General features: G+C 39.9%; 1 protein-coding gene across 5 annotated transcripts in view; it reads right to left on the bottom strand.

The window, feature by feature from the left end:
• OTOA (otoancorin) overlaps nt 1-19,305 on the bottom strand; it is a 31,270-nt gene extending 11,965 nt beyond the window's left edge. Inside the window, exons 1-24 of one of the 5 annotated variants that reach the window (XM_085514176.1) lie at nt 18,947-19,305; nt 17,951-18,082; nt 17,404-17,533; nt 15,729-15,812; nt 15,350-15,378; nt 15,223-15,253; nt 15,104-15,131; nt 14,155-14,242; nt 12,881-13,012; nt 11,701-11,936; nt 11,385-11,488; nt 10,295-10,401; nt 9,798-9,937; nt 8,018-8,141; nt 7,441-7,656; nt 6,747-6,914; nt 6,291-6,431; nt 5,889-5,944; nt 5,545-5,662; nt 4,964-5,037; nt 4,591-4,726; nt 2,520-2,710; nt 1,781-1,874; nt 555-684 (exon numbers count right to left, since the gene is read on the bottom strand). In XM_085514176.1, coding sequence (XP_085370302.1) covers nt 555-684; nt 1,781-1,874; nt 2,520-2,710; nt 4,591-4,726; nt 4,964-5,037; nt 5,545-5,662; nt 5,889-5,944; nt 6,291-6,431; nt 6,747-6,914; nt 7,441-7,656; nt 8,018-8,141; nt 9,798-9,937; nt 10,295-10,401; nt 11,385-11,488; nt 11,701-11,936; nt 12,881-13,012; nt 14,155-14,242; nt 15,104-15,131; nt 15,223-15,253; nt 15,350-15,378; nt 15,729-15,807 — 2,422 coding nt within the window. In that variant the 5' untranslated portion in view covers nt 15,808-15,812; nt 17,404-17,533; nt 17,951-18,082; nt 18,947-19,305. The other 4 variants (XM_085514175.1, XM_085514174.1, XM_085514173.1 and 1 more) reach the window with 4 other exon arrangements.
• Nucleotides 19,306-19,530: the final 225 nt, after the last annotated feature.

Genomic DNA, 19,530 nt, shown 5'->3' with positions numbered 1-19,530 from the left:
GTCAAAGTATGCACCTTCTACAAAGAAAATGATCCATTTGTCACCAGAGATTCTAGCAGATCGATAATAAATTTTAGATTATAACAAAACACAGTGCCACAACCAATGTCAGATTTCAGAACAGCTGAGTCAACATATGCTCATGTCTGGCAAAGGATTAACTATGCATTATCTTCTGGCACAACAGTAACTTGTCACCTCCTCAGCTTTTTAATTCAAGGAGCTTCATTTAGATTGCAAAGAAGAAAAAAAAAAAAAAAAAGGTAAAAATCAACAAAAACCCCAATTCAAATAATCTTACAAGCATTCCAGGAGATAATTAACCTTGCAATGTAGCACTGAAATCAAGTGTTTCAGCAATTGATCAGTGCATCAAATGACTACGGGCAGCAGAGCAAAGACTCGCCATTGATGTGAGTAGACCATTAAGTTACTGAGTGATTTCATTTCCATTGTCCTCAGAATGCGTGTGATAATCAAGGCAAAACAAAAACTCAGTCTGAACTGGAAATGTGGCACTTTGACACTGCACAGACCTCAGGTAAAACACTCACCTGGTGTGGTGAGGTCTGGTTCTGTGCTGGCAGTGGCATTGAAGACAGATTCAAATACAGTTGATAGAAGCTCTTCGGCTGAAGAAAGTGGTCCGACTGTCTTTGCTATTCGCAAAACGATATCTGGAAACTTCAAAAGGAACAAAAAGAAACTTTTCTTTTAAAGGAAATCATTTTGGAGAGAGATTTGTGCAGATATCAGCTCAATGGAGGTCGGTAACAGCTCAGCCTCCTTCCTCTGCTTGCAGATGTTTAGCAAGCTTCTGAAAAGTTAGCAGCAGCTGTTTAGGGAAAAAAGTACTAAAAACAAAGTAAATTCTGAGAGATTCTCCCCCTACCACACCCTCTCAGATTCTGGCAACATCTGGGCCCTGACTGATTGCTCACTGTGTAGAACAAACTCCTCTGTTCATAATGTACAACATGGAAAATACTTTATTTTCCTTGCTTCAAATTTGTCAAATAAATACAAAAATTGAGGATAGGGATTTGTCAAATTAGGAGAAATATTTTTACCTGTTCATCTTCTTTAGGGCTTTTGTGATGCTTTAGTATCTCTACTCTGCCCTCCTGGACACCTCCCTCTCAGTTATGAGTTCTATTCTATTTGTCAATTATAAGCACTAACTCTTGAGAAAAAGTTGATGACTCTGCTCACATATTTCTGCAGAATAATGAATTCCTTATTCCAGTAGAGTTTACCCATGTACATAAATAGTCGTAAGATTGTATGAACTAAAGAGGGCAAAGAAACTACAAGATACAGTGCTGAGGCTATTACTGTTAATAGTTGTGTGCCAAACTGGCCCTTGGGCAAAGGGCCACATGAGTAAATGCTGATTTGATCAACATGAGCCCATTATTAACAGGATAAGAAACATAACTCATTTGGTTGAAAGGCAGGGGAATGGAGGAAATAATGCTACTCAGAATACAGTTCTAAAAATATTTGTGTCTGCATCCTTTTAAACACAGCACATTTTTTACTACATGACAGTGTGCAATTGTCACCATATACGTGCAAATAATTGCCTACAATGAAGAAGAAATCTCAGAAATTCTGATGAAGTAAAAAATGTGTGAGCGGATAAAAGCATGGTTACTGGCCAAAATAATTATTTACCTGGTTTAACATTCAGGTTACCTAATCTAGGCTGTTATAGCACTAATAAACACAAATTCAAACTTAATGTTTAATAAATTGAAACGATAGAATAAGAACATACCTTTTCAGCAAGGACATTCAGTTCTCCTTTTGACAGCTGAGCTATGAATGGTCCAACATCTAATGTTGTTTCAGCTGTCCAGTTCTTCGGAGAGCTGAAAAAATATTTTAGGACATTTTATTAATGAAGAATGCTTGCAATCAATGATGAAAAACTTGTTACCAGAAAAATCCTGACAACTAGGAGGAATCTGAATGAGCAACTCAAATAACCGGGAGTACCCAAGCGACAGACTGGGACTAAAGGGATGCTTGGAAACTAAGTGTTCAATCTTAGCCTTCAGAGGCCAGACATCTCTTAGTATGCAAGTGAGAAATGTTACATTCTTGCCAGAGGACAGCTTTGTTTTTGGCATGGCTGATACAGTAGCGTGGTTCTCCTAATGATATCTAACACTCTCTGTTGTTTCAATTAGTTGAATACACCCCCTGCTTCCTCCTCTGACTCTCCAGTTGCCACAGATGCCTGCAGTTTTCTTCTCAAACCAGTGCACAAGTGTGAGAATTCTTCAGCTCCCCGTGCCATACTCCACCATTAACCCCCAGCTCTCCATTTTGCTCTCTCTTTTTTCCTCTGGGACTTTACTTGTCGCGGACGTCCCTTGGGCTGTAGTTTGTTCCACAGTTATCACATTACACACCTGAACAGAAATGTAATTCTTGTGAACAGAGAGCACTGCCTTAATACCCTGCATACCTTAACTGTCAGCAGAAGCAAGGCACTACACCTAATACCTTACCCATATAACTCAAGGAGTTTGTATTTAATTTCAGCTTTCTGCTCATGGCTGAGCTGTCGGCAGAGTTTGAATTGATGAAGGGCTGTTTCCATTGCCTTCAGAGACATTCTGCCATGTAGAAAAGCTGGAGGTAAGTGGCAGATTAGATTTCCAAGTAGGTCAACATCATATTCATCAGCAATGGAGCCATTCTGAAACAAGAAGCATTTACTTTGTTGACGGAGCTAATCTTGGCTCTTTTCCTGTATCACTCAACTGCATCACAACACATTTAAGCTCTGTGACCCTTTAAGGAACAAAGACACTACAGTTTGCACCAGCAACTTAATCTACAGTTTCTCTTGAAGCCACATTATACTTCTTGCTCTTACCACCACAACTGGCGGTATTTAATAAGCACTTGTTGAGCTCTAGTGCATTCTTTGTTTATTTCATATTGAGCCACACATAAAATATAACGTAAAATGCCTGCCACAGACTCCAGGTGACCACTCAGTAAGTGCAGAATCAGTGCAGTTCTGTCTGCCAAGAGAGTCCTCCCATGGCCCTGTGTGGCAACGGGGCCACAAGCTCCTGTTACCACAGAACTCCACTCTGCAGAGTTTCTCTATCCAAAAGACCAGGGATTGTAGGGCTGGTTCATGAGCACAAGGACATGAATATTCAAAGCTGCATCAAAAAGTAGCTTTCCTTTAAAAAATGAGCAGAAATCCCAAAATCTTCCTGGTACAGCTGACTGTGCCACAAGCAGCTCTGAAGGAGTGGCAATAGTTAGAGTTGCAAATGGGTTGGCAGGGTCAGGCTGTCCCAACCACCTCACTGTGGTCAGAGATATTTCCTGAGAATACTTTGTAATGCACACAGAGGCATTTTTCTTTGAAAAATGTTTCCTTAGGCAGATAATAGCAAAATCAAAACAGTGCATAAAGAAAATACAAGAATACAAACAGGTGAGACAGAAAACTTAATGCAAACGGTGACTGACATCTCTGTATGAAATGCAGTGCAGCAATGAGTGCAAGCAGAACCACAGGATGGTTGATTCTGGATAAATCTAGAGATTGCCTGGTCCAACCCCTGGGCTCAAAGCAGGTCAGCTACAGCCTGGGGTCTCACTGGGTTGGATTTTGCTCCCCCTGAGCAACCTGTCCCAGTGTTCAAACACCCTTCAGTAACAAAAGCCTTTTCCTTATATTTACTGGGGATTTCCTGTATTTCAGTTTGTGCCCTTGTGATCTTATACTGGTAAGATCCCACCTGAGCCTTCTCTTCTCCAGGAGAACAAATTACAAACAGAGGCATTATTTTGATCTACATGAAAAATACATGAACTCTCTATGTTGATCTATAACAAATCCTCACTGCAGAGCTGTTTCAAAAGCACCCCTTGGTATCTCTGGCATAACAGGGATCTTTGAACTCTAACAGACGCCAGGCTTCTGTTAGGGATAAATTAGGAGTTGGTAAAACTGCATATCACTGCCTATAGACAAGTACAATCCAGAAAGCCACACATTGTTTGCTATACTTTAAACAAAGACAATAACCGAGTCTTAGGATTCAGATCTACTGGTATTTCCAACAAGCCATTTTTGTATTTTTCTTTAAAATATTTAAATTAAATGCGTATTTTTTTCCAGTATTTCTAGGCAGCAAACCTAATTTAGAACCCTGTATAAGGAGTAAGCACAGTTCATCCTAAGCAAGAAAAGAATCTCTGTTGAAACATGAAGATTTGCAGCATTTCTTTAAGTGATGCTACAGTCTTAAATTGCTGCTGCTTGCGATGATGAAGGAATTGCCATGCTATGGTATTGCCTTTTGGTTTGCCAGGCCCATCAGCTACAGTTTCACTGCACCAATACAGAGCAGGAGAGCCAGTGTCTCCAGCTGATGTCTATCTACAGGAGACCGGGAGTATCTTTGTGCACCCTGGAGACTACAAGCAGATAGTATAACTTTGTGATGCACCGTATGACAATAAACAAAGAGAAAGCTGATCAGCCACTCTCAATGAGTTTGGGTTGTGTGCAGCCCCCCCTCCACCACTGACCCACCTACCCATACCTACCAAGCATTCCTGCACTTTCTGCAGCACAGTTTCTTTTTTGTGAAAGCTTGGACTCAAGAGGTCCATCTCAGTCTTCCCAAGGCTTTCAATGAAAGGGACACACAGAGGGCCTGAAATGTGCTCCAGGTACTCAATCCTGCAAAAGAATTAGAATGTTCTCAGAATGCAGACCTGACCATCAGATGCCAGTATCCACACCCATAATATCTGTGGGGACAGAAAACCTCAGAGATGAGTCTGAACATCAAAAATTATAAATTGCAGCTTATAAAAAAAAAAAAAAAAAAAAAAAAAAAAAAAAGTGCTCAGAAGAACAACTCAAAACACACTGCTACAGGTGTGCTAACTTCAGATACAGGGAGATGCAACTTACGGAAGCACCAAGAAGAAGAAGGGAGGAATGGATGCATTGGAGACTTCCCAAAACTTCCAAGCCAAACAATTAATCTAAAAGCAACAAAAATCAAGATCTTAAGCATTTGTTATTTTTGAGGAACAATGGAAATACAGCTTGTAAATCAGCATATCGGAAACTGTGTGACATCTTCAGAAGTTTAGAGTTTGCTTTCTACAGAAATCTGTGACAAAACATTCTATGTTTGGGTGCATGAGAGTGCTAGTATTTTTTTCAAATAAATAAATAAATAAATAAATAAATAAATAAATAAATAAATAAATAAATGTATATATATATTTCCAAAAAGATTGCTTATGGATTAGTAAGTTGGAATGGCTGTAAAAACTTCTTGCAATTCTTAAGTACCAAATGAAATTGCCAAAATGAAGTATGATAAAGAACAAATTAATGCATACATGATTGAAATGAAGTATGTTAACACACAAGTTCATGTGTACAAGATCTGGAAAAAAATCTGACAAAAGATCAAATTCCAGTTTACTTGCAGTTTGGATATTGAGTACATTTATGCACACAAAGTCTTTTTCCAGTTTTACCTGATATGGAGAAAGCAGATGAAGATTATTTTCGAAGACTTTGAAATGATTTAAAAAAGAGTCTGTGCCCATACTTTCAATCAGCTGACAAGTCACTCCTTTCAGAAGCTGTCCTGTACTGATATGGAAAGCAAAGTTCAATCTTTTCAGTGTTTTTAGCAGAATCTAGTCCTCACTCCCCACAATCAATGGTTTAATTTCTATAACCACCTCTCTTTTCTTTCTTGTAATCTAAAGGCGATCAAAACTTGTAAATAAATAAACAAACACAAAATAGTACAAAATAGCCACATGAAGTTTACCTTGAAGTTGCTCTGGTAACAGAACTAGATTATCATCCATACCTTAGGAGGTCAACGGAGGAACTTTTCTTAGATAGTAACTCATAGAGATACAAGGCCTGAAACAAAAGCCACCACATTAAAACTTCAGTAATACAGCTGGAATATACAACAACCACTGCAAGGTTTCTGTATGTTTAATTCTATCAGGGACTCTAAAGACCTTTTTGGAGTCTAGAATGGTCAACCACAAAGTCTGGTACCCAGTGGTGAATCTGCTCTTCACATCAGTGACCGGCACTGGGGGATGATGTTAAACACATTCCTTGCACATGGCCATGGAATAATAAGGTTTGAAGAGAGCTCTGGAGGTCACGTGGTCTAACCTTCCATCTCTGGACAGAGCCAGAGGACTGGCTGTGTATGCAAGCATTTAATATACAATTATTATATTTTAATTTTTACCTGGCTGCTTCTTAGCTCTTTTTCTTTCATCATTGAAGAATTATATCCGTTCTCCTTCCATAAATCAGAAAGAGGTATTTCTCTAAAGAAAGCTCCTTGTATATCTGTGACCAGTGAAGAAAAATCTGTGGATGAAGCTATCTAAATAGTTTGAGAGACAAACACAGGACATTTCAGAACTGATGCTTCGATTAACAGGATTTGTCTTTCTATTCTGTGTAATATTTCTCTGAAGAACATAAAAGAAAAACATGTCAGGATCAAAAAAGCCATGGAAGTAAGCTGGAGGGAACCTCCAAAACACACTTAGTACTAAAAAAAAAAAAACACCCAATGAAACACTAGAAATATTAACTATTGAGCTTATTCCAAGTCTCAGTAACATTTTAAATCACACTGCACATATCTGGTTATTCTGCTTTTGTGCAGAGAGGATCTGCTGCGCACTGCAATTACCTTCCTGAGGATCCCCTGCTGCTGTGCAGGAGATAAGTCCGATGAGTACTGGGATGTTGTGCCTCGAATGACCTGAGAAAGCTCTTTCGGGTTCATTCTGTAGAATGACTCAGTGCTAATACCAGTCACCAGTGCACCCATTTGGCTAACATTATAAAATGATAAAACCTGCAGAGATAACAGAGCAAACAAAGTCTTCTGGCTTGTGCATAAAATACTTATTTAAAATCAAACATTACTAAACCAAAATGATTTTTTTGGGGGGGTACCTAATACTTTTTCTTGCCTAGGGATGCACTTGCCTCATACATCTTTTGATTCAGACAAGACTGTTCTGGGGAAACTCTCCCATTTATTCCCCAAGGTTCCTTTCCTTGGAAACTTTAGAGAGGACTCTGACCCATTACAGCACTTTAGAATACTTAGTTTGGGATCTTGCACATTCTGCTATGTGGGGCAGCGATACAGACAAAACAACGTATACAACCGCCAATTGCAAATATGTATCCTCCCAATTAGTAGAGTATCACATTACTTCAGGAATGCTTTTCTTTGACATAAACAAATTTTTCAGACCACTAACAGCTCTAGAAGTCTCATGCTGGCCCTGAGCTTTTCAAAACTTATAGTTACTAGGAGGAAAAAGCCACTCCGCTTTCAAAAACAGAAGATAAGAAGGCCGTATCAGAGGTACCTTTTTGTAAGAGAGGTATTTACTGGATAAAATCATAACTTGGCTTTTTGCCCATCCAGAGACTTGGTTCAGTGTTGCAATAGCGTTATGCACTGCTTCAGGTGACAAAGATTCCAGTTGGCCTGAAGTCAGCCCAACCACAGCATCTGACAGCGATCCAAGGGTATCATTCAAAGTCTGGTTCTGCACAGCAATATTCAGGAGCTGAGATTTAAGCTAAAGCAAGCAAACAAAAAATATAAACAGATGGGAAACAAATCTTCCAAGAACCAATTTCCAATTATCACCCAAAACTTCAAGTGGAGTTTTTGGAACAGACACTGGCAAGCATTTAGTGACCACACACTTGGTTAAAATCCCAAAGTAGGATGACAATTGTCAAAGAAATATGGAAGTAACAGGAGAAGAAAAGAATGAGGAAAAAAAAAAAAGCTTTTATATTTTGCATTGTATACTCAAAAACTGTTTCATTATTTCTTAGATCCCAGTAATCTTTCACTCTTATCTTTCTGAATTCAAGAAAGTCCTTTCATAATCCTGACAAGAAAGTAAGAGGAAGTATGAGCACAGTACCCACCTTCTGAACCTTGGCCTGGAAACCTTTTAATTGATTGCATTTAATCATTTGATGAAGTAAAGCCTGGGCCACAGCGGCATCCATCTGTTCCATGTCATCATAAAAGCAAACCAACAAACCTAACCTATATGGAAGAAATACATTAGCTGGCTTCTGAGATAGCAGCTGTCACTCCCAGGAAAGTGAAGTATGGTATGGTATACCCTGATGAGTTCAAAACTTGAGTGATTTGTTTGTCACTAATGCTTTAAAGCAGCAATTCTAAAACTCCACATGGCCTTAAATTGGGATGTGATGGGCATACAATATTCTCTGTATTCATCTAAACTCTACTCAGATTGATTGTGCTGTAAAAAGTTTTAAGCTTCACAGTTCCATTTGTCCATTCCTGCTAGCAGATTCCACTGCTTTTGGCAGAACTGGCAGTTATCTCTGCCTGGAAAAGGACAGAGGGCTATTAGGAAGGCTTGAATGGCTTGCTGAGTTCTTAACCAGGTTTAGCAAATATTTTGTACTCTACTTCAAATCCTGCTTGGATTTCACTTGAAACATTAATATGGTGAAGCAGCAGCAAGAACATTATGTAGCCTCTCTGTAGTTTCAGGCTTAAACAAAGCCTGCTGCATTTCCCATCAAACACAATTCTTTATCCATACAACTTGGCTGAATTCAGTGCTGGTTAGGAGAAACTGTACCATGGTTCACCATCTCAGCTGTGCCAGCACAGCAAGGCAATGGCATGCAGCACTATCACAAAGATGGTAAAAATCTGTTGTGTACATCAACTCTGCTTTCAGTTCCTTTAGTCCCTCAGCAACAACTAGCTTAATGATATCACAATCTACTGCTTCAGCAGCCCATCTAAATTCCTGGGACGTCATCAAACCAACTCACCAATCAAAGAAACATCTATAACTGCACTTTTATACCAAATAATTACCTCCTGATGCATTATTCCACAACCACCAAGAGCTCTTCATCTCCTCTGGGATTAGCAGCAATGAATAATGCTACTTTTTAAAAGTAAAAATGCATTTAAACAGTCAGCGTGGTTAAAATGAGTAATATAAAATGAGTGTGTTGTGAAAATGGAATATACTAAGGACTATGGAGCATGGTGTTTCTCTCATCGGCAAGAATCTGGCAACTCTCATGAGTGGTAAAATCATTTTTAAGATTTTTAACATTGAGATCTAGAGTGTGGGCATAATTCTGTCACTTACATCCCCAACAATCAACAGAAGCCAATGAGTTACATTGCAATAATGACAGAAGCTCCAAGGCCACCTTTTCCATTAGTTTAAAACTCTGAAGTATTCCCTGAGGAAACTAGAAATAACTCCAGACAGTGGAGTAGGACTAAATACATCCACTTACATGACAGTGTAAAATGTAGAACACGGTACTTCCTGCAGGTAGCTAACTGCAATGTGATTTTCATGAAACACTTCCCTTTTCTGCAATTCAAACAGCTAATGGGGCTTGTGTGCTGCTCTCCCAAGCTGTTGTACTATACAGCTCAATGGAGCTTCGACTGGGTCCCACACATACTGCTGTGGTCCTCTTACAGCTGACAACTCCTTACTGCAGAGCTAGAGATGAAGCATCAGCTAATTAGGCACACCTCCAAAACTGATAAAGTATCAGTTCTTCACTGTTGCTAACCAGGGCTGGATTTCATCAACAATCTCACCAGCTTAGACTCCCCTCAGTTCTCTTCTTATTTTTATTCATTCTCCCCATACACAGCAAAAATAAAACAACCAAACATCAGTCTTGCCTGTAGACAGTTGAAGTGTTTCTCACGTCAAATCCCGATGAGTTTATTCTCTCCAGAAAGGCTTGTGCAAGCTCTGGTGTGATATCATACACCGTGTCCAACTGCTTTGTTGCATTGTCGTAGCTAATGAATAGTCTTATCTGATCAGTGCAAACAAAGTAATTCATCAGGATTAGGGAAAGACTGCATCTAATAAAACAGTTCTGACACTATAAATTATTGACTCAAGGTATGCTCTACAGAAAGAAAGAAGATTTGGATAATACAGTATTTTTGAAGGTAACAATGTCAAACTGTCTAAAAATTTGAGGGTCTTCTATCATTGGTCCTCTCAGTACAAATCACAGAAGCCTGATACAGACAAATATCTACATATCACTGATAAATTCTCATCACATTTAAGAAATTAAAATACAAAAACTCCTCTTCCATGTTTCAGTCTGCATTTTGCTTACACCTTTTGGCAATGATACATCCAACAACACTCTTTTACTTACTTCACTGAGACTGATTTTCAGAATCTCTTCCAAGGGCAGATGGACCACGTATCTTCCCAAAATCCATAAGTTTTCTGCACTGACCCATGAAGCTGATTCATTGAAATCTGTTTTCAACAAATAGTCAGTTGCTACAATGTTTGGAAAGCCGTTGTTTATCAAAAATATCACGCCCACTATGCTATTGTTGGTAAACAATCAAAAAATAGCTGCAAATCAGACAAACCCTTTGCAGAAAGTCAGGCTCCCCCCATCAGCAAGCTCTCAGAACCACATTTTTATGAACTCATTTGCTTTTTAAAGAAACTGAAATAGTATTGCAAATGTCTCAAATTTTCTCATATGAAGACAATTGATCTCTTATAGTGTAGAAGAGATATTGTGGGACCTCCCCAGGATTGCTGAGCACCATGAAGTGAGTCCTGCGCATGATAGAATGCATCACAGCAGAGTGGTGATCTTTCCCTCCATGACTTTATACATTACACAGATATTTTGAAGTAGTTGTAGCCCCAGGAGCCAGATTTTGCTACACTGACACAAGGGGGCATTTTGCCTTTCATTTCCAGAGGAAGAGGAAGAACATACACTGGGATGTTCAGTGAGATGCAGATGCTGGCTTTGATACGTTGGCATTACAGCCCTCTCGTGGAGCATCCCCTGCACTGTCCCAGCATTGGTATTTAATATTCATTAGTCAGGGAAACAGACATAGGAAAATGCATACAATTGGATTGATATTTTTTTTTTCTTTAAATAATAGGCTCTCAGACAGATCTATTCGAGTCTCAGTAGGAGTTCAGAAGTAAACAGCACATATCCTATTTAAATCTTAGAGAATGAATTTGAGAACAGAGGCTTTGAGTACATCTCTGTGCAGAAGAGGTGAACAGTAAGCATCTTTGGAGAGCTATTTGTTGTGATTAACAAATCTTCTATGCTTATTGCAGTCCACAGCAAAGGCATTGCAGAGAGCTACTCCTAACAGCCCTGTGTTAAACATGAGAAACAACTCAGTACAATAGACAAGTCTTCTGTTGACTGTTTTTCTCTTATTATAAGCAAGAAGAACAGGTTGTGCATAACATACCACTTCTGTTATAGGGCTTTTGTAGGATCTCCTTCATCCAGCCATACAGAGCTTTCTGTGTATTTGCTGAGGTTTTGTCATAGAGGTCCTTAAATACTGCTGATCTAAGTGATACAGTGGCATATTAACTAATAAGTAAGCAAAGAAAAAAACACCCAAACGACACACGGACAAATGTTTTTAGAAACAGCAAGATAAAAGTGGAAAGCTGAAGCTGATAAAATAGCGAGACTATACAGTAATCATTTTAAGTGTACATATCTAGAATAAGTGCTACAGAGTACTAATTGTAATGACTGGAAAATAAATGGCTCACAAGTTTCTGAAAGCATCCTCCTGCAGATCATTTGGGAGACTCCCAACAATATCAGGTTGGAGATAATTCACTGCTGACGTTCGCAAAATCTGGCTTAGGATATCTACACAGTCCATTGCCCTCAGAGCCAGAAAGCATTTCTCCAGTGTAATAAGAAACAAGGTTCTGTTCACTCCTGGAACTTGGAAAATTCTCTCCCGAGTCTTTTCCCAATCAAGAACAACATTTCCCATTTCCTGCAAACAACACAGGATTAAAATAATGTATTTCTGATTAATTCCATAAACTGTTCATTTTGAAGCCTCATAGAATGCACCCTACAAAGAATATGGTGCTATTCTCATGAAAAACAGCTGCAAAGCACTGCCCGGTTGTGTTTCTTCAGATAATTCCTGTTTGGTGTTGGCCACAGACCAGCTTGAATCTTTTTACAAAATCAAAATGAAAAACAGAAAAAGCCAAATGGCTCAAATTACAGCACGTACACATGAAGGAGTTACTTACTTGGAAAAATGATCAGACACTGGAATAGAATGAGTATTATTTCATATGTAATTTAGTATGTAGGCAACTCTAGAACAGATCTGTTCCCATGCAGTATTTTGTCAGCTGTTATTACAAATACCCCCTTCAGAACACCAGGCAACATCAAAGAAACAAGCACAGGTAAAAGCCAGTCTGGCAGGGGACAGATTATTGGGTTGTTCCTTCTCACATGTCAAGGTGTCCAGGACAGTGAGGTTAGAGCTGAAGTCCCAGGCCTGGTTATTTGTTACTGTAATTATTACCCATCTCAGAAGAACTAGGTGCAACATCTAAGAATACAAAATTCACAGCTTATTGGCAGGGCTTATGATCTATGCTCCTCCTCCCACTACGTGCTATACACCCATCTGGTGTGCTTCAGCAGCAGAAGCTGCACCGCCGTTCCATGAGAAGTGCATTACCCAGAGTTTGTCCTGAGCAGTAACCTCACATGGCTGGGGAAATGCTCTGCTTTTGTTCCAGGTTACTCTGCACCCCTGCAGTGATGCCCATGCTGGAGGCCTGCAGGGAGGATGCAAATCTGCTCTAAGCCAGCCAAATAACAACACAACATGCACAGTGAGAGCCCAAGACTTGTCCTTTTCCCTTTATCTAAGCCTTTGAGAGCAGCTCTATTTCTCATGCAGAGACTTACGAGATATTCCTTTCTGCTGTTGAAGAGATACTTCACTGCAGTCTGGAACTGCTGTTGATCAAGTTGTTGAAATGCAGACAGCAGCTGCCTGGGGTGGTATAAAAGGTTCTTCAAATAACTCTGTATGGACGTCTGAAGTATAAAAATATATATATGTGCATTACATACATGAAATTCATGGTATTTCACTAGATGCATCTTTTACTCCCTGAAAATCTCCAGATGAGGGATAAGTGCTTAGTTTTCCATACTGCCCATGTTGTTAACAATCAGAATAACTGCAATCAACACAAAATGGAAAGAAAAATAATCTAAATGCAATGCTGGAAAACAATAGCTCTTGAAGCCTATTCCTGGTGTCATGAGCAAGTTCTCTTCAGTGAAACACATAACAAAAATACCTGTTTTTCCCATCATAAAAACAAATATAATAACATTTTTCTGCTTCATGGCAGAGCACAAATAAACTCTTTAAAGAGCTCCAAACATCAGAAATTGTGGGCAAACAATTATTACTTAAAAAAGGAAGGAAATATGCAATTAGACAGGAGGCAAAGTCTGCACCAGGTCATAAAGCAAAACTACCCTTTCTCATATTAAGCTGCATTAGCAGCTAACAACCTCACGCCTGTTTTAAAACTCTGAGGGGAATTCTAGCATAGGAACAGAAAACACGATCAGGTTCATTAGCACTCGACTGGAGAAAATCCCATCTTATTCCCACCAGAATTATTTCAGAACTGGTCAGGAATTTGAGTTGACACTGTGCTTTGTCGTCTTTGCATTGCCTCCACCGCCTATTAACACAGTCAGGTCTTTGTTGTCCAGGGAGTTCAGGGCTGATTACAGCCTTAAAATGTTAATAAAACTCATCTGTGGATTTTTTAGCATTTTAGGATGCTCTGGAGCCTCTCATTCCATCAGAAGTAACGCAAACTAGAGCCACAGTCCAAATCTGGGAGAAATCTGCCATTTAACGGTGAAAAAGCACATGCATATTCTCAGTTCAGAAACAAACAGAAATCTCCAAAATTTTGCTTGCCATCAGAAGAGATACAAAAGCACCTTATTATTTAAACTATGCATAATGTTGCAATCTTTAGGGGAAAGAACAAAAACAAAACAAAACGGTATTCCTATTTCCTACATCTCTGCTACACTGCAGAGCTATTAATTACTTCTATTATTGACAACCTTATATTGGCTACAGACTGAGTAGCTTATTTTAATTCCTTTTTAAACAAAAATTTTGATGCATTTTAAAGGACACAAACCTGTAGACTGTGAAGAGTAAAATTAACCTCTCGGGCATGGAAATACGCCATGACTTTTGTAACCATATCTGCTGTCCATGCATTAGAACTGCAAGAGAAAACAAGATCAAAAGTGCCAGCAAAATAATACTGCATATAAAATAGCTGATTTAGTTAAGACAGTAAGAGAAGCAACACTACCAGTAACAACTGAACGACACAAGCATTCTAATTTTTGGCCTAACCCGATTAACAGCCAACATATTGAATGCAATCAAAAGTTAGAAGAGAAGTCTATTAGTTATGTTTGGTTGGGGTTTTTCTTTTGTCTAAATCCATTTCCCCTCCCTAATAATATCAATTTTCTGACATGCTGCCAGTCATGAGATGAGCTGTGTGGTGGTTCCCCATTACACCTCTTCTGATCCGCTTATCCTAAGTAAGTATGGGGACTAATTTTTACTGCCTTTTCCCCAGCAGAGTTATTAATGCCAGTGTTTCTTTCTAACCCAGCCAGATGTTCACAAAATACATCCGGGTGGAATTGAGGTTTTTACTCTCTCCCACATTTAGGCAAAACTGGCAATAATTACAAAGTCGCCAGGAGCTGGAGGCAGAGAGGTGGATGGAGGGCAAAGCAGGACTGGAAACTGACTGCACACTGGAACTGCAGCTACCTTCTGTAAGAAGCCATTCTGAAATACATGAACTAAGTTAATTATCAAGGTTTTTGAAAATCGTAGCATGCATTCAGATTCTCAGCCTCATCCTATGCTTGTTTTTTGCTTATTGCTTTATCATGCGAAAAACAGCTTTTTCCCCATTAGGACAAAACATTCCTCACAGGATATCTAGATCAAAGTAATCATGAACCAATTTCATAATGTTTCAGCTTCTGTGGAAATGAAACACATCAGAAGTGAAGTGCACGATGATACTGAAAGTCAAGATGTTGAAAATAATACTTTACCTCTGAAAATGAAGTATATCGAGGAGAGCTACATGTGAAAAATGGAACAGAAAGTTACAGAGTGATACTGAGTTTTAATTCCTTTTAGCAATGTAAATGGGAACAATTTTGCATATTACCATTTAGGTATTTCCCAGTCATTACTTCCTCCTTAAGAAAACAAAAAAAAAAAGACAAATATGTGCAATCAGTTATTTTTGGATTATATTATTAGTGTTATTAGAGAGATCAAGTAAAAATACTAACCACGGCTTTGTGTAATAACGGAGGCAAATCTGTAAAAGATTATCACGTTACTCAAAGTTGATTTGACATTTTACCATTCAACTGTTGTACAAAAATGCTTCTCATACAGCTACCTCAACTATATACACACTTATAACTTACAGTCACATTTACTACAGCTTTGATTCAATTTATTTACAGAAAAACACTGAAAACAAAAAGCTACTAAATAATAAGTGATTTTGTCTAAATACTCTGTTGGTATAGCCCATGTGGCCAAGAGAGCAGAGAACAGCCTCCTACTTACTAAACAGCACTGAATCTACTTTGAGTCTACTTACTAAACACAGCTTTGTCCATCACACAGAATACATTCCCGACACAGGATTTCTAGTCTTACCTTCAGAGTCCTGACTGTGAGCAACCTCAGCAGGATTCATTAATATCAATAAGAAACATATCTTCAGAAGTCTGAGCATTTCTTCTAGTGTTTATTAGATTCAGAAGGTATTTGGATTGAAAAAGAAAATAAAAAGAGCAGTCAAAAGGCAGCATTCGCCCCAAACTTCCATTGCTGTAAGCCAGAGCCAGTCTAAGCTACAGAGTGCAGACTGAGATCAGAATGACCTGCATGTGGTTTTAGATCTTTTTCCAGGCTAGAGATGCACTTTATGCAAATACAAGTCCACCAGGAGCACGTGTGCAGCCAGGGATTGTTTTCCCCCTTTTCAGTAAATGGGGGGGGGGCTCTTTTTCCTTCCTAGCAGCACTTTACTAACTAAGCCACATTCCAACGAAATATGACTTAAGTGCCATTTAGCAATAACAGACAAACAAAAAACTGAACTTTTAAACTCAGATTAATTAGAAAAGAAATAGAGATACTGAAAAAAGAAACTCCAACCAGTCCTTAAGCCTTCCTTAGCTCATGGAGTTGCCCGCACCACCACTGCAGCTCTGCCCTGCCCTGCACTGGGCCTGGCCTTCAGCATCAGTGCTGGGTGCCCCAGGCAGGGGGAGGAGCACTCCTGTCCTTCATTTCAAGGGTTTAACTGCACCGTGCTTACTTTCCCCATTTCTTTTTGTTGCTGAATTTGGATCTGTGCTTTCCCCCCCTCCCCTTCCCTTGTTGTTGTACTTTGCCATGGATCAAATTACAGATTTGAACATTTGATAATTAGAAACACCTTTTTCAGACTGTTTAATCTCAGCTATCTTGCAAGGTACCCTTTTACGAGAACACCTGTTAACAGCCTCCAGCAATACCTCAGCCTAATGCAAATACATAACTGCAGCCTTGTAACAGGAGCAACTCAAACTGATGGATGACAACACACTGAAACACTGAGCTTTAGGAAGCCAGTCTCTGTCCTTTCCTTGCACACACTGAAGACCTTTTCAGCTACTCCTCTGGGAGTGCTGCACTACACCTCTCTCATTCAGACATATCTGGTTTCCCGGACAATGAACTTTCTTGTGTTTGTTTCTGCTACTGCCCTATTAATTTTGCAGTAAGGTTTGATTACTCTGCATGGCTTAAATCATGCTATCAATGTCAATCCTGACTTTTTTATTCCAACTCATTCACTTTGATCACAGGGAGTATTTTAATTAAGGCATACCAAGTTAATATATAAGGAGATTAAACTCTAAGAGAAGTTGTCTTCTGTCCTGGCTAACTGCAGTAGACAACTAACAGGTGCATAAAGGATATGCAGTGAAATAGCCCTGCTTGATAAGAATCTGTGAGATTAAGTATTTCCTTTGTCACTAAAACCAGTCCATTTGCAGAAGTTCCCTGGAGCTTTTAGGCAACCCCAGATCAGCCTGTAGCTCTGCAGCTTCCACCCAGCATCTCCCTGCAGAGTTTTCCTTGCACCATGGCAGCACATGCTATGAGCAGATCTCCGAGACATCTCTTGCTGGACTCCCAGGTTACGAGGAGCTTGCAGATTGCCCCTGCTCTTGCTCCCAAAACACACGCTCTTACATGTCAAGAAATCCTAGACACTTTATCACCCACCTCTTCGATGCAGCCAGTACCTTATCTGAAGCCTGATAATCAGAAAACTAACCTCATAATCAGAAGTCTTGCTGATAGCCTCACACGCTGAGTGCCTTTTCTCCCCCTCGCAGCCAGGCTCTCAGCATCTCCACAAAAAAGCCCTAAAGTGCAGCAGCGTGGGAACACTCAGGGGGTTCAGGCTGCAGAGGGAGGGAGAGAAGAAAGGGGAAGGCAGAGAAGAGAGCTGCTGAGTTCTTGTGGCATCAGTGGGGACAGCCAAGCACTTTACCTGCTTCTGCCATGTGTGTCTCCTTCCCTGCGCTCCACAGTGCAAGGAGCTGGCAGCTGCAGCCAGGACCCCTGAGAGCAGGGCAGGGAATGCCCTACAGCTTCAGGTGCCCACCCAGCCTTCAGTCAGAGCAGAGGGGAAAGGTCCTGCTATGGGAACTCAGAGGGCAAGAGACTCCGACAGCAGCAGAGGACTTGCCTTCTCATCCTGAGACAAAGAGTTTTCAACAGGATGTATAGGGGCAACAAACTGGGCCAGACTGGTACAGCCTGGTACCTCCCAACTCCCCACACTGAGCTCCTGGCAGCAGGGTTGGAACTGACTGTACCTTGGACCACCCAGCCAAGGGGGCTATGGCTTCTTGAGATGAATCTCTGCCAGTTTCTGCTGAAAGCTCCTGACTACACCATGCTTTTGCACTGCGTCTTTTCTCCTGCGATGCAACACATCCAGTGCCACCCTGACAGAACAGATAGTTCAGTTATTCTCCAAGGCAAAATACTGCTCATTGTACCACTAAGAATTGACTTACACACCTCCATCCCTATTGCAGGACAGGGATGGCAGGGGGACTGTGTACTTAACAGCTACATCATGGAAAGGAAAACAAGGCAAAACTATCAGAGAGTTAGAACAAAGAACAGGATTGCAGTGTTTTGATTACACTCAATATATTTGTGGTGCTTTAATTTACTTTCACTATGTTGTACGTTGTTTTAATAGCAAAGAGAACACGACCATACAAGTGTGTGTGTGACAAGTGTCCCGAGATACCGAGTTAGTAAGCAAGGAAGCTGCCACAGAGCTTCCCCTGCTCCCAATCTCTCACATGATTATAACCTGTGAGAGCAAAACTTTCAAGTGCCATTTATGGATTTGTTAAATGAAGCCAAATTCATTACATGAGAACCGTATTTTCCCATTACTAAATAGGTCCAAATAACGCAAAAGAAAAGAATGGGTTCATTCTAAAGCAAACAGAGTTCATTTTTCCAACAGAGAAGTTCCACTGCACGCTGTGCTGAAATTCAGTAACAGATGCTGAAATCAGGATAACGCTGAGCCTGAATTACTGTTGGAAAAAAAAAACAAACAGCAATGAAACCTCTCGCCTCTTACTACAGAACACTTAATCTTTCACAAAGACCGAGAAAAAAAGGCTATTAACTTTGCAAGAGAAATCAGCAGATATCAGGAAAAGGAAGTCAAACATAAATCTAAAAAGACAAGCTGAAACATACCTGACATGAGATCACCAACTGTTAAATAAATATCTTGTTTATACTTGAAAAGCAAAAGATAAGTCAGTTCTTGCTTCACTTACCAGCTGATCTACAAGCTGAGGTTTCTCTGCTGTCTCACAGCACTTACATCCCAAGCAAGACAAGACATAGGCCTGCCAGTTCTGTACTGCTTCCTGGTGACGCCGCTTGTAGTTTTAAAGGAAGGTTTTATCCCAACTGCCAGAAACTGGCCATTTTAACAGGGCTTTTAAAATAAGACATGTTAAAACAAACACTTTGTGTTCCTGGAGGGAAAAAAAAAAAAAAAGAGTTCCAAGCTATTTAAACCTTTGCAATCAATCTGGTCCCCTGAGGCCGAAGGCTCAGAGGCAGTTTGACTTAGAGAAGGACTGCAAGAAACTGCCTGCAAATTCTTTAAGCTTATGGGAACAATTCACTTTGAAAGTTTATTATCAAATCCATCAGTTTAAGGCATAGTTTTGGCAAGCTCTACCATAACCTCTGTAGCTGGAAAATGGCATATGCAAAAGCAATGAGAACTTATGAGGCATTGAGAAGAACATGAAAGAAACCCAACCGAAAGCGATACATTTTTTGTGGACTGTTATCCCTCAAAGCAATACTTCAAATACTGTTTTAATAAACTCAAGTTGGTGTTGCCCCT

The sequence above is a fragment of the Coturnix japonica genome, chromosome 13, assembly GCF_054131305.1.
Source record: "Coturnix japonica strain WE chromosome 13, WE-NBRP24, whole genome shotgun sequence".
Taxonomy (NCBI): Eukaryota; Metazoa; Chordata; class Aves; order Galliformes; family Phasianidae; genus Coturnix; species Coturnix japonica.
The sequence above is the reverse complement of the archived record's forward strand: the minus strand, read 5'-3'. Positions and strand labels throughout refer to the sequence as shown.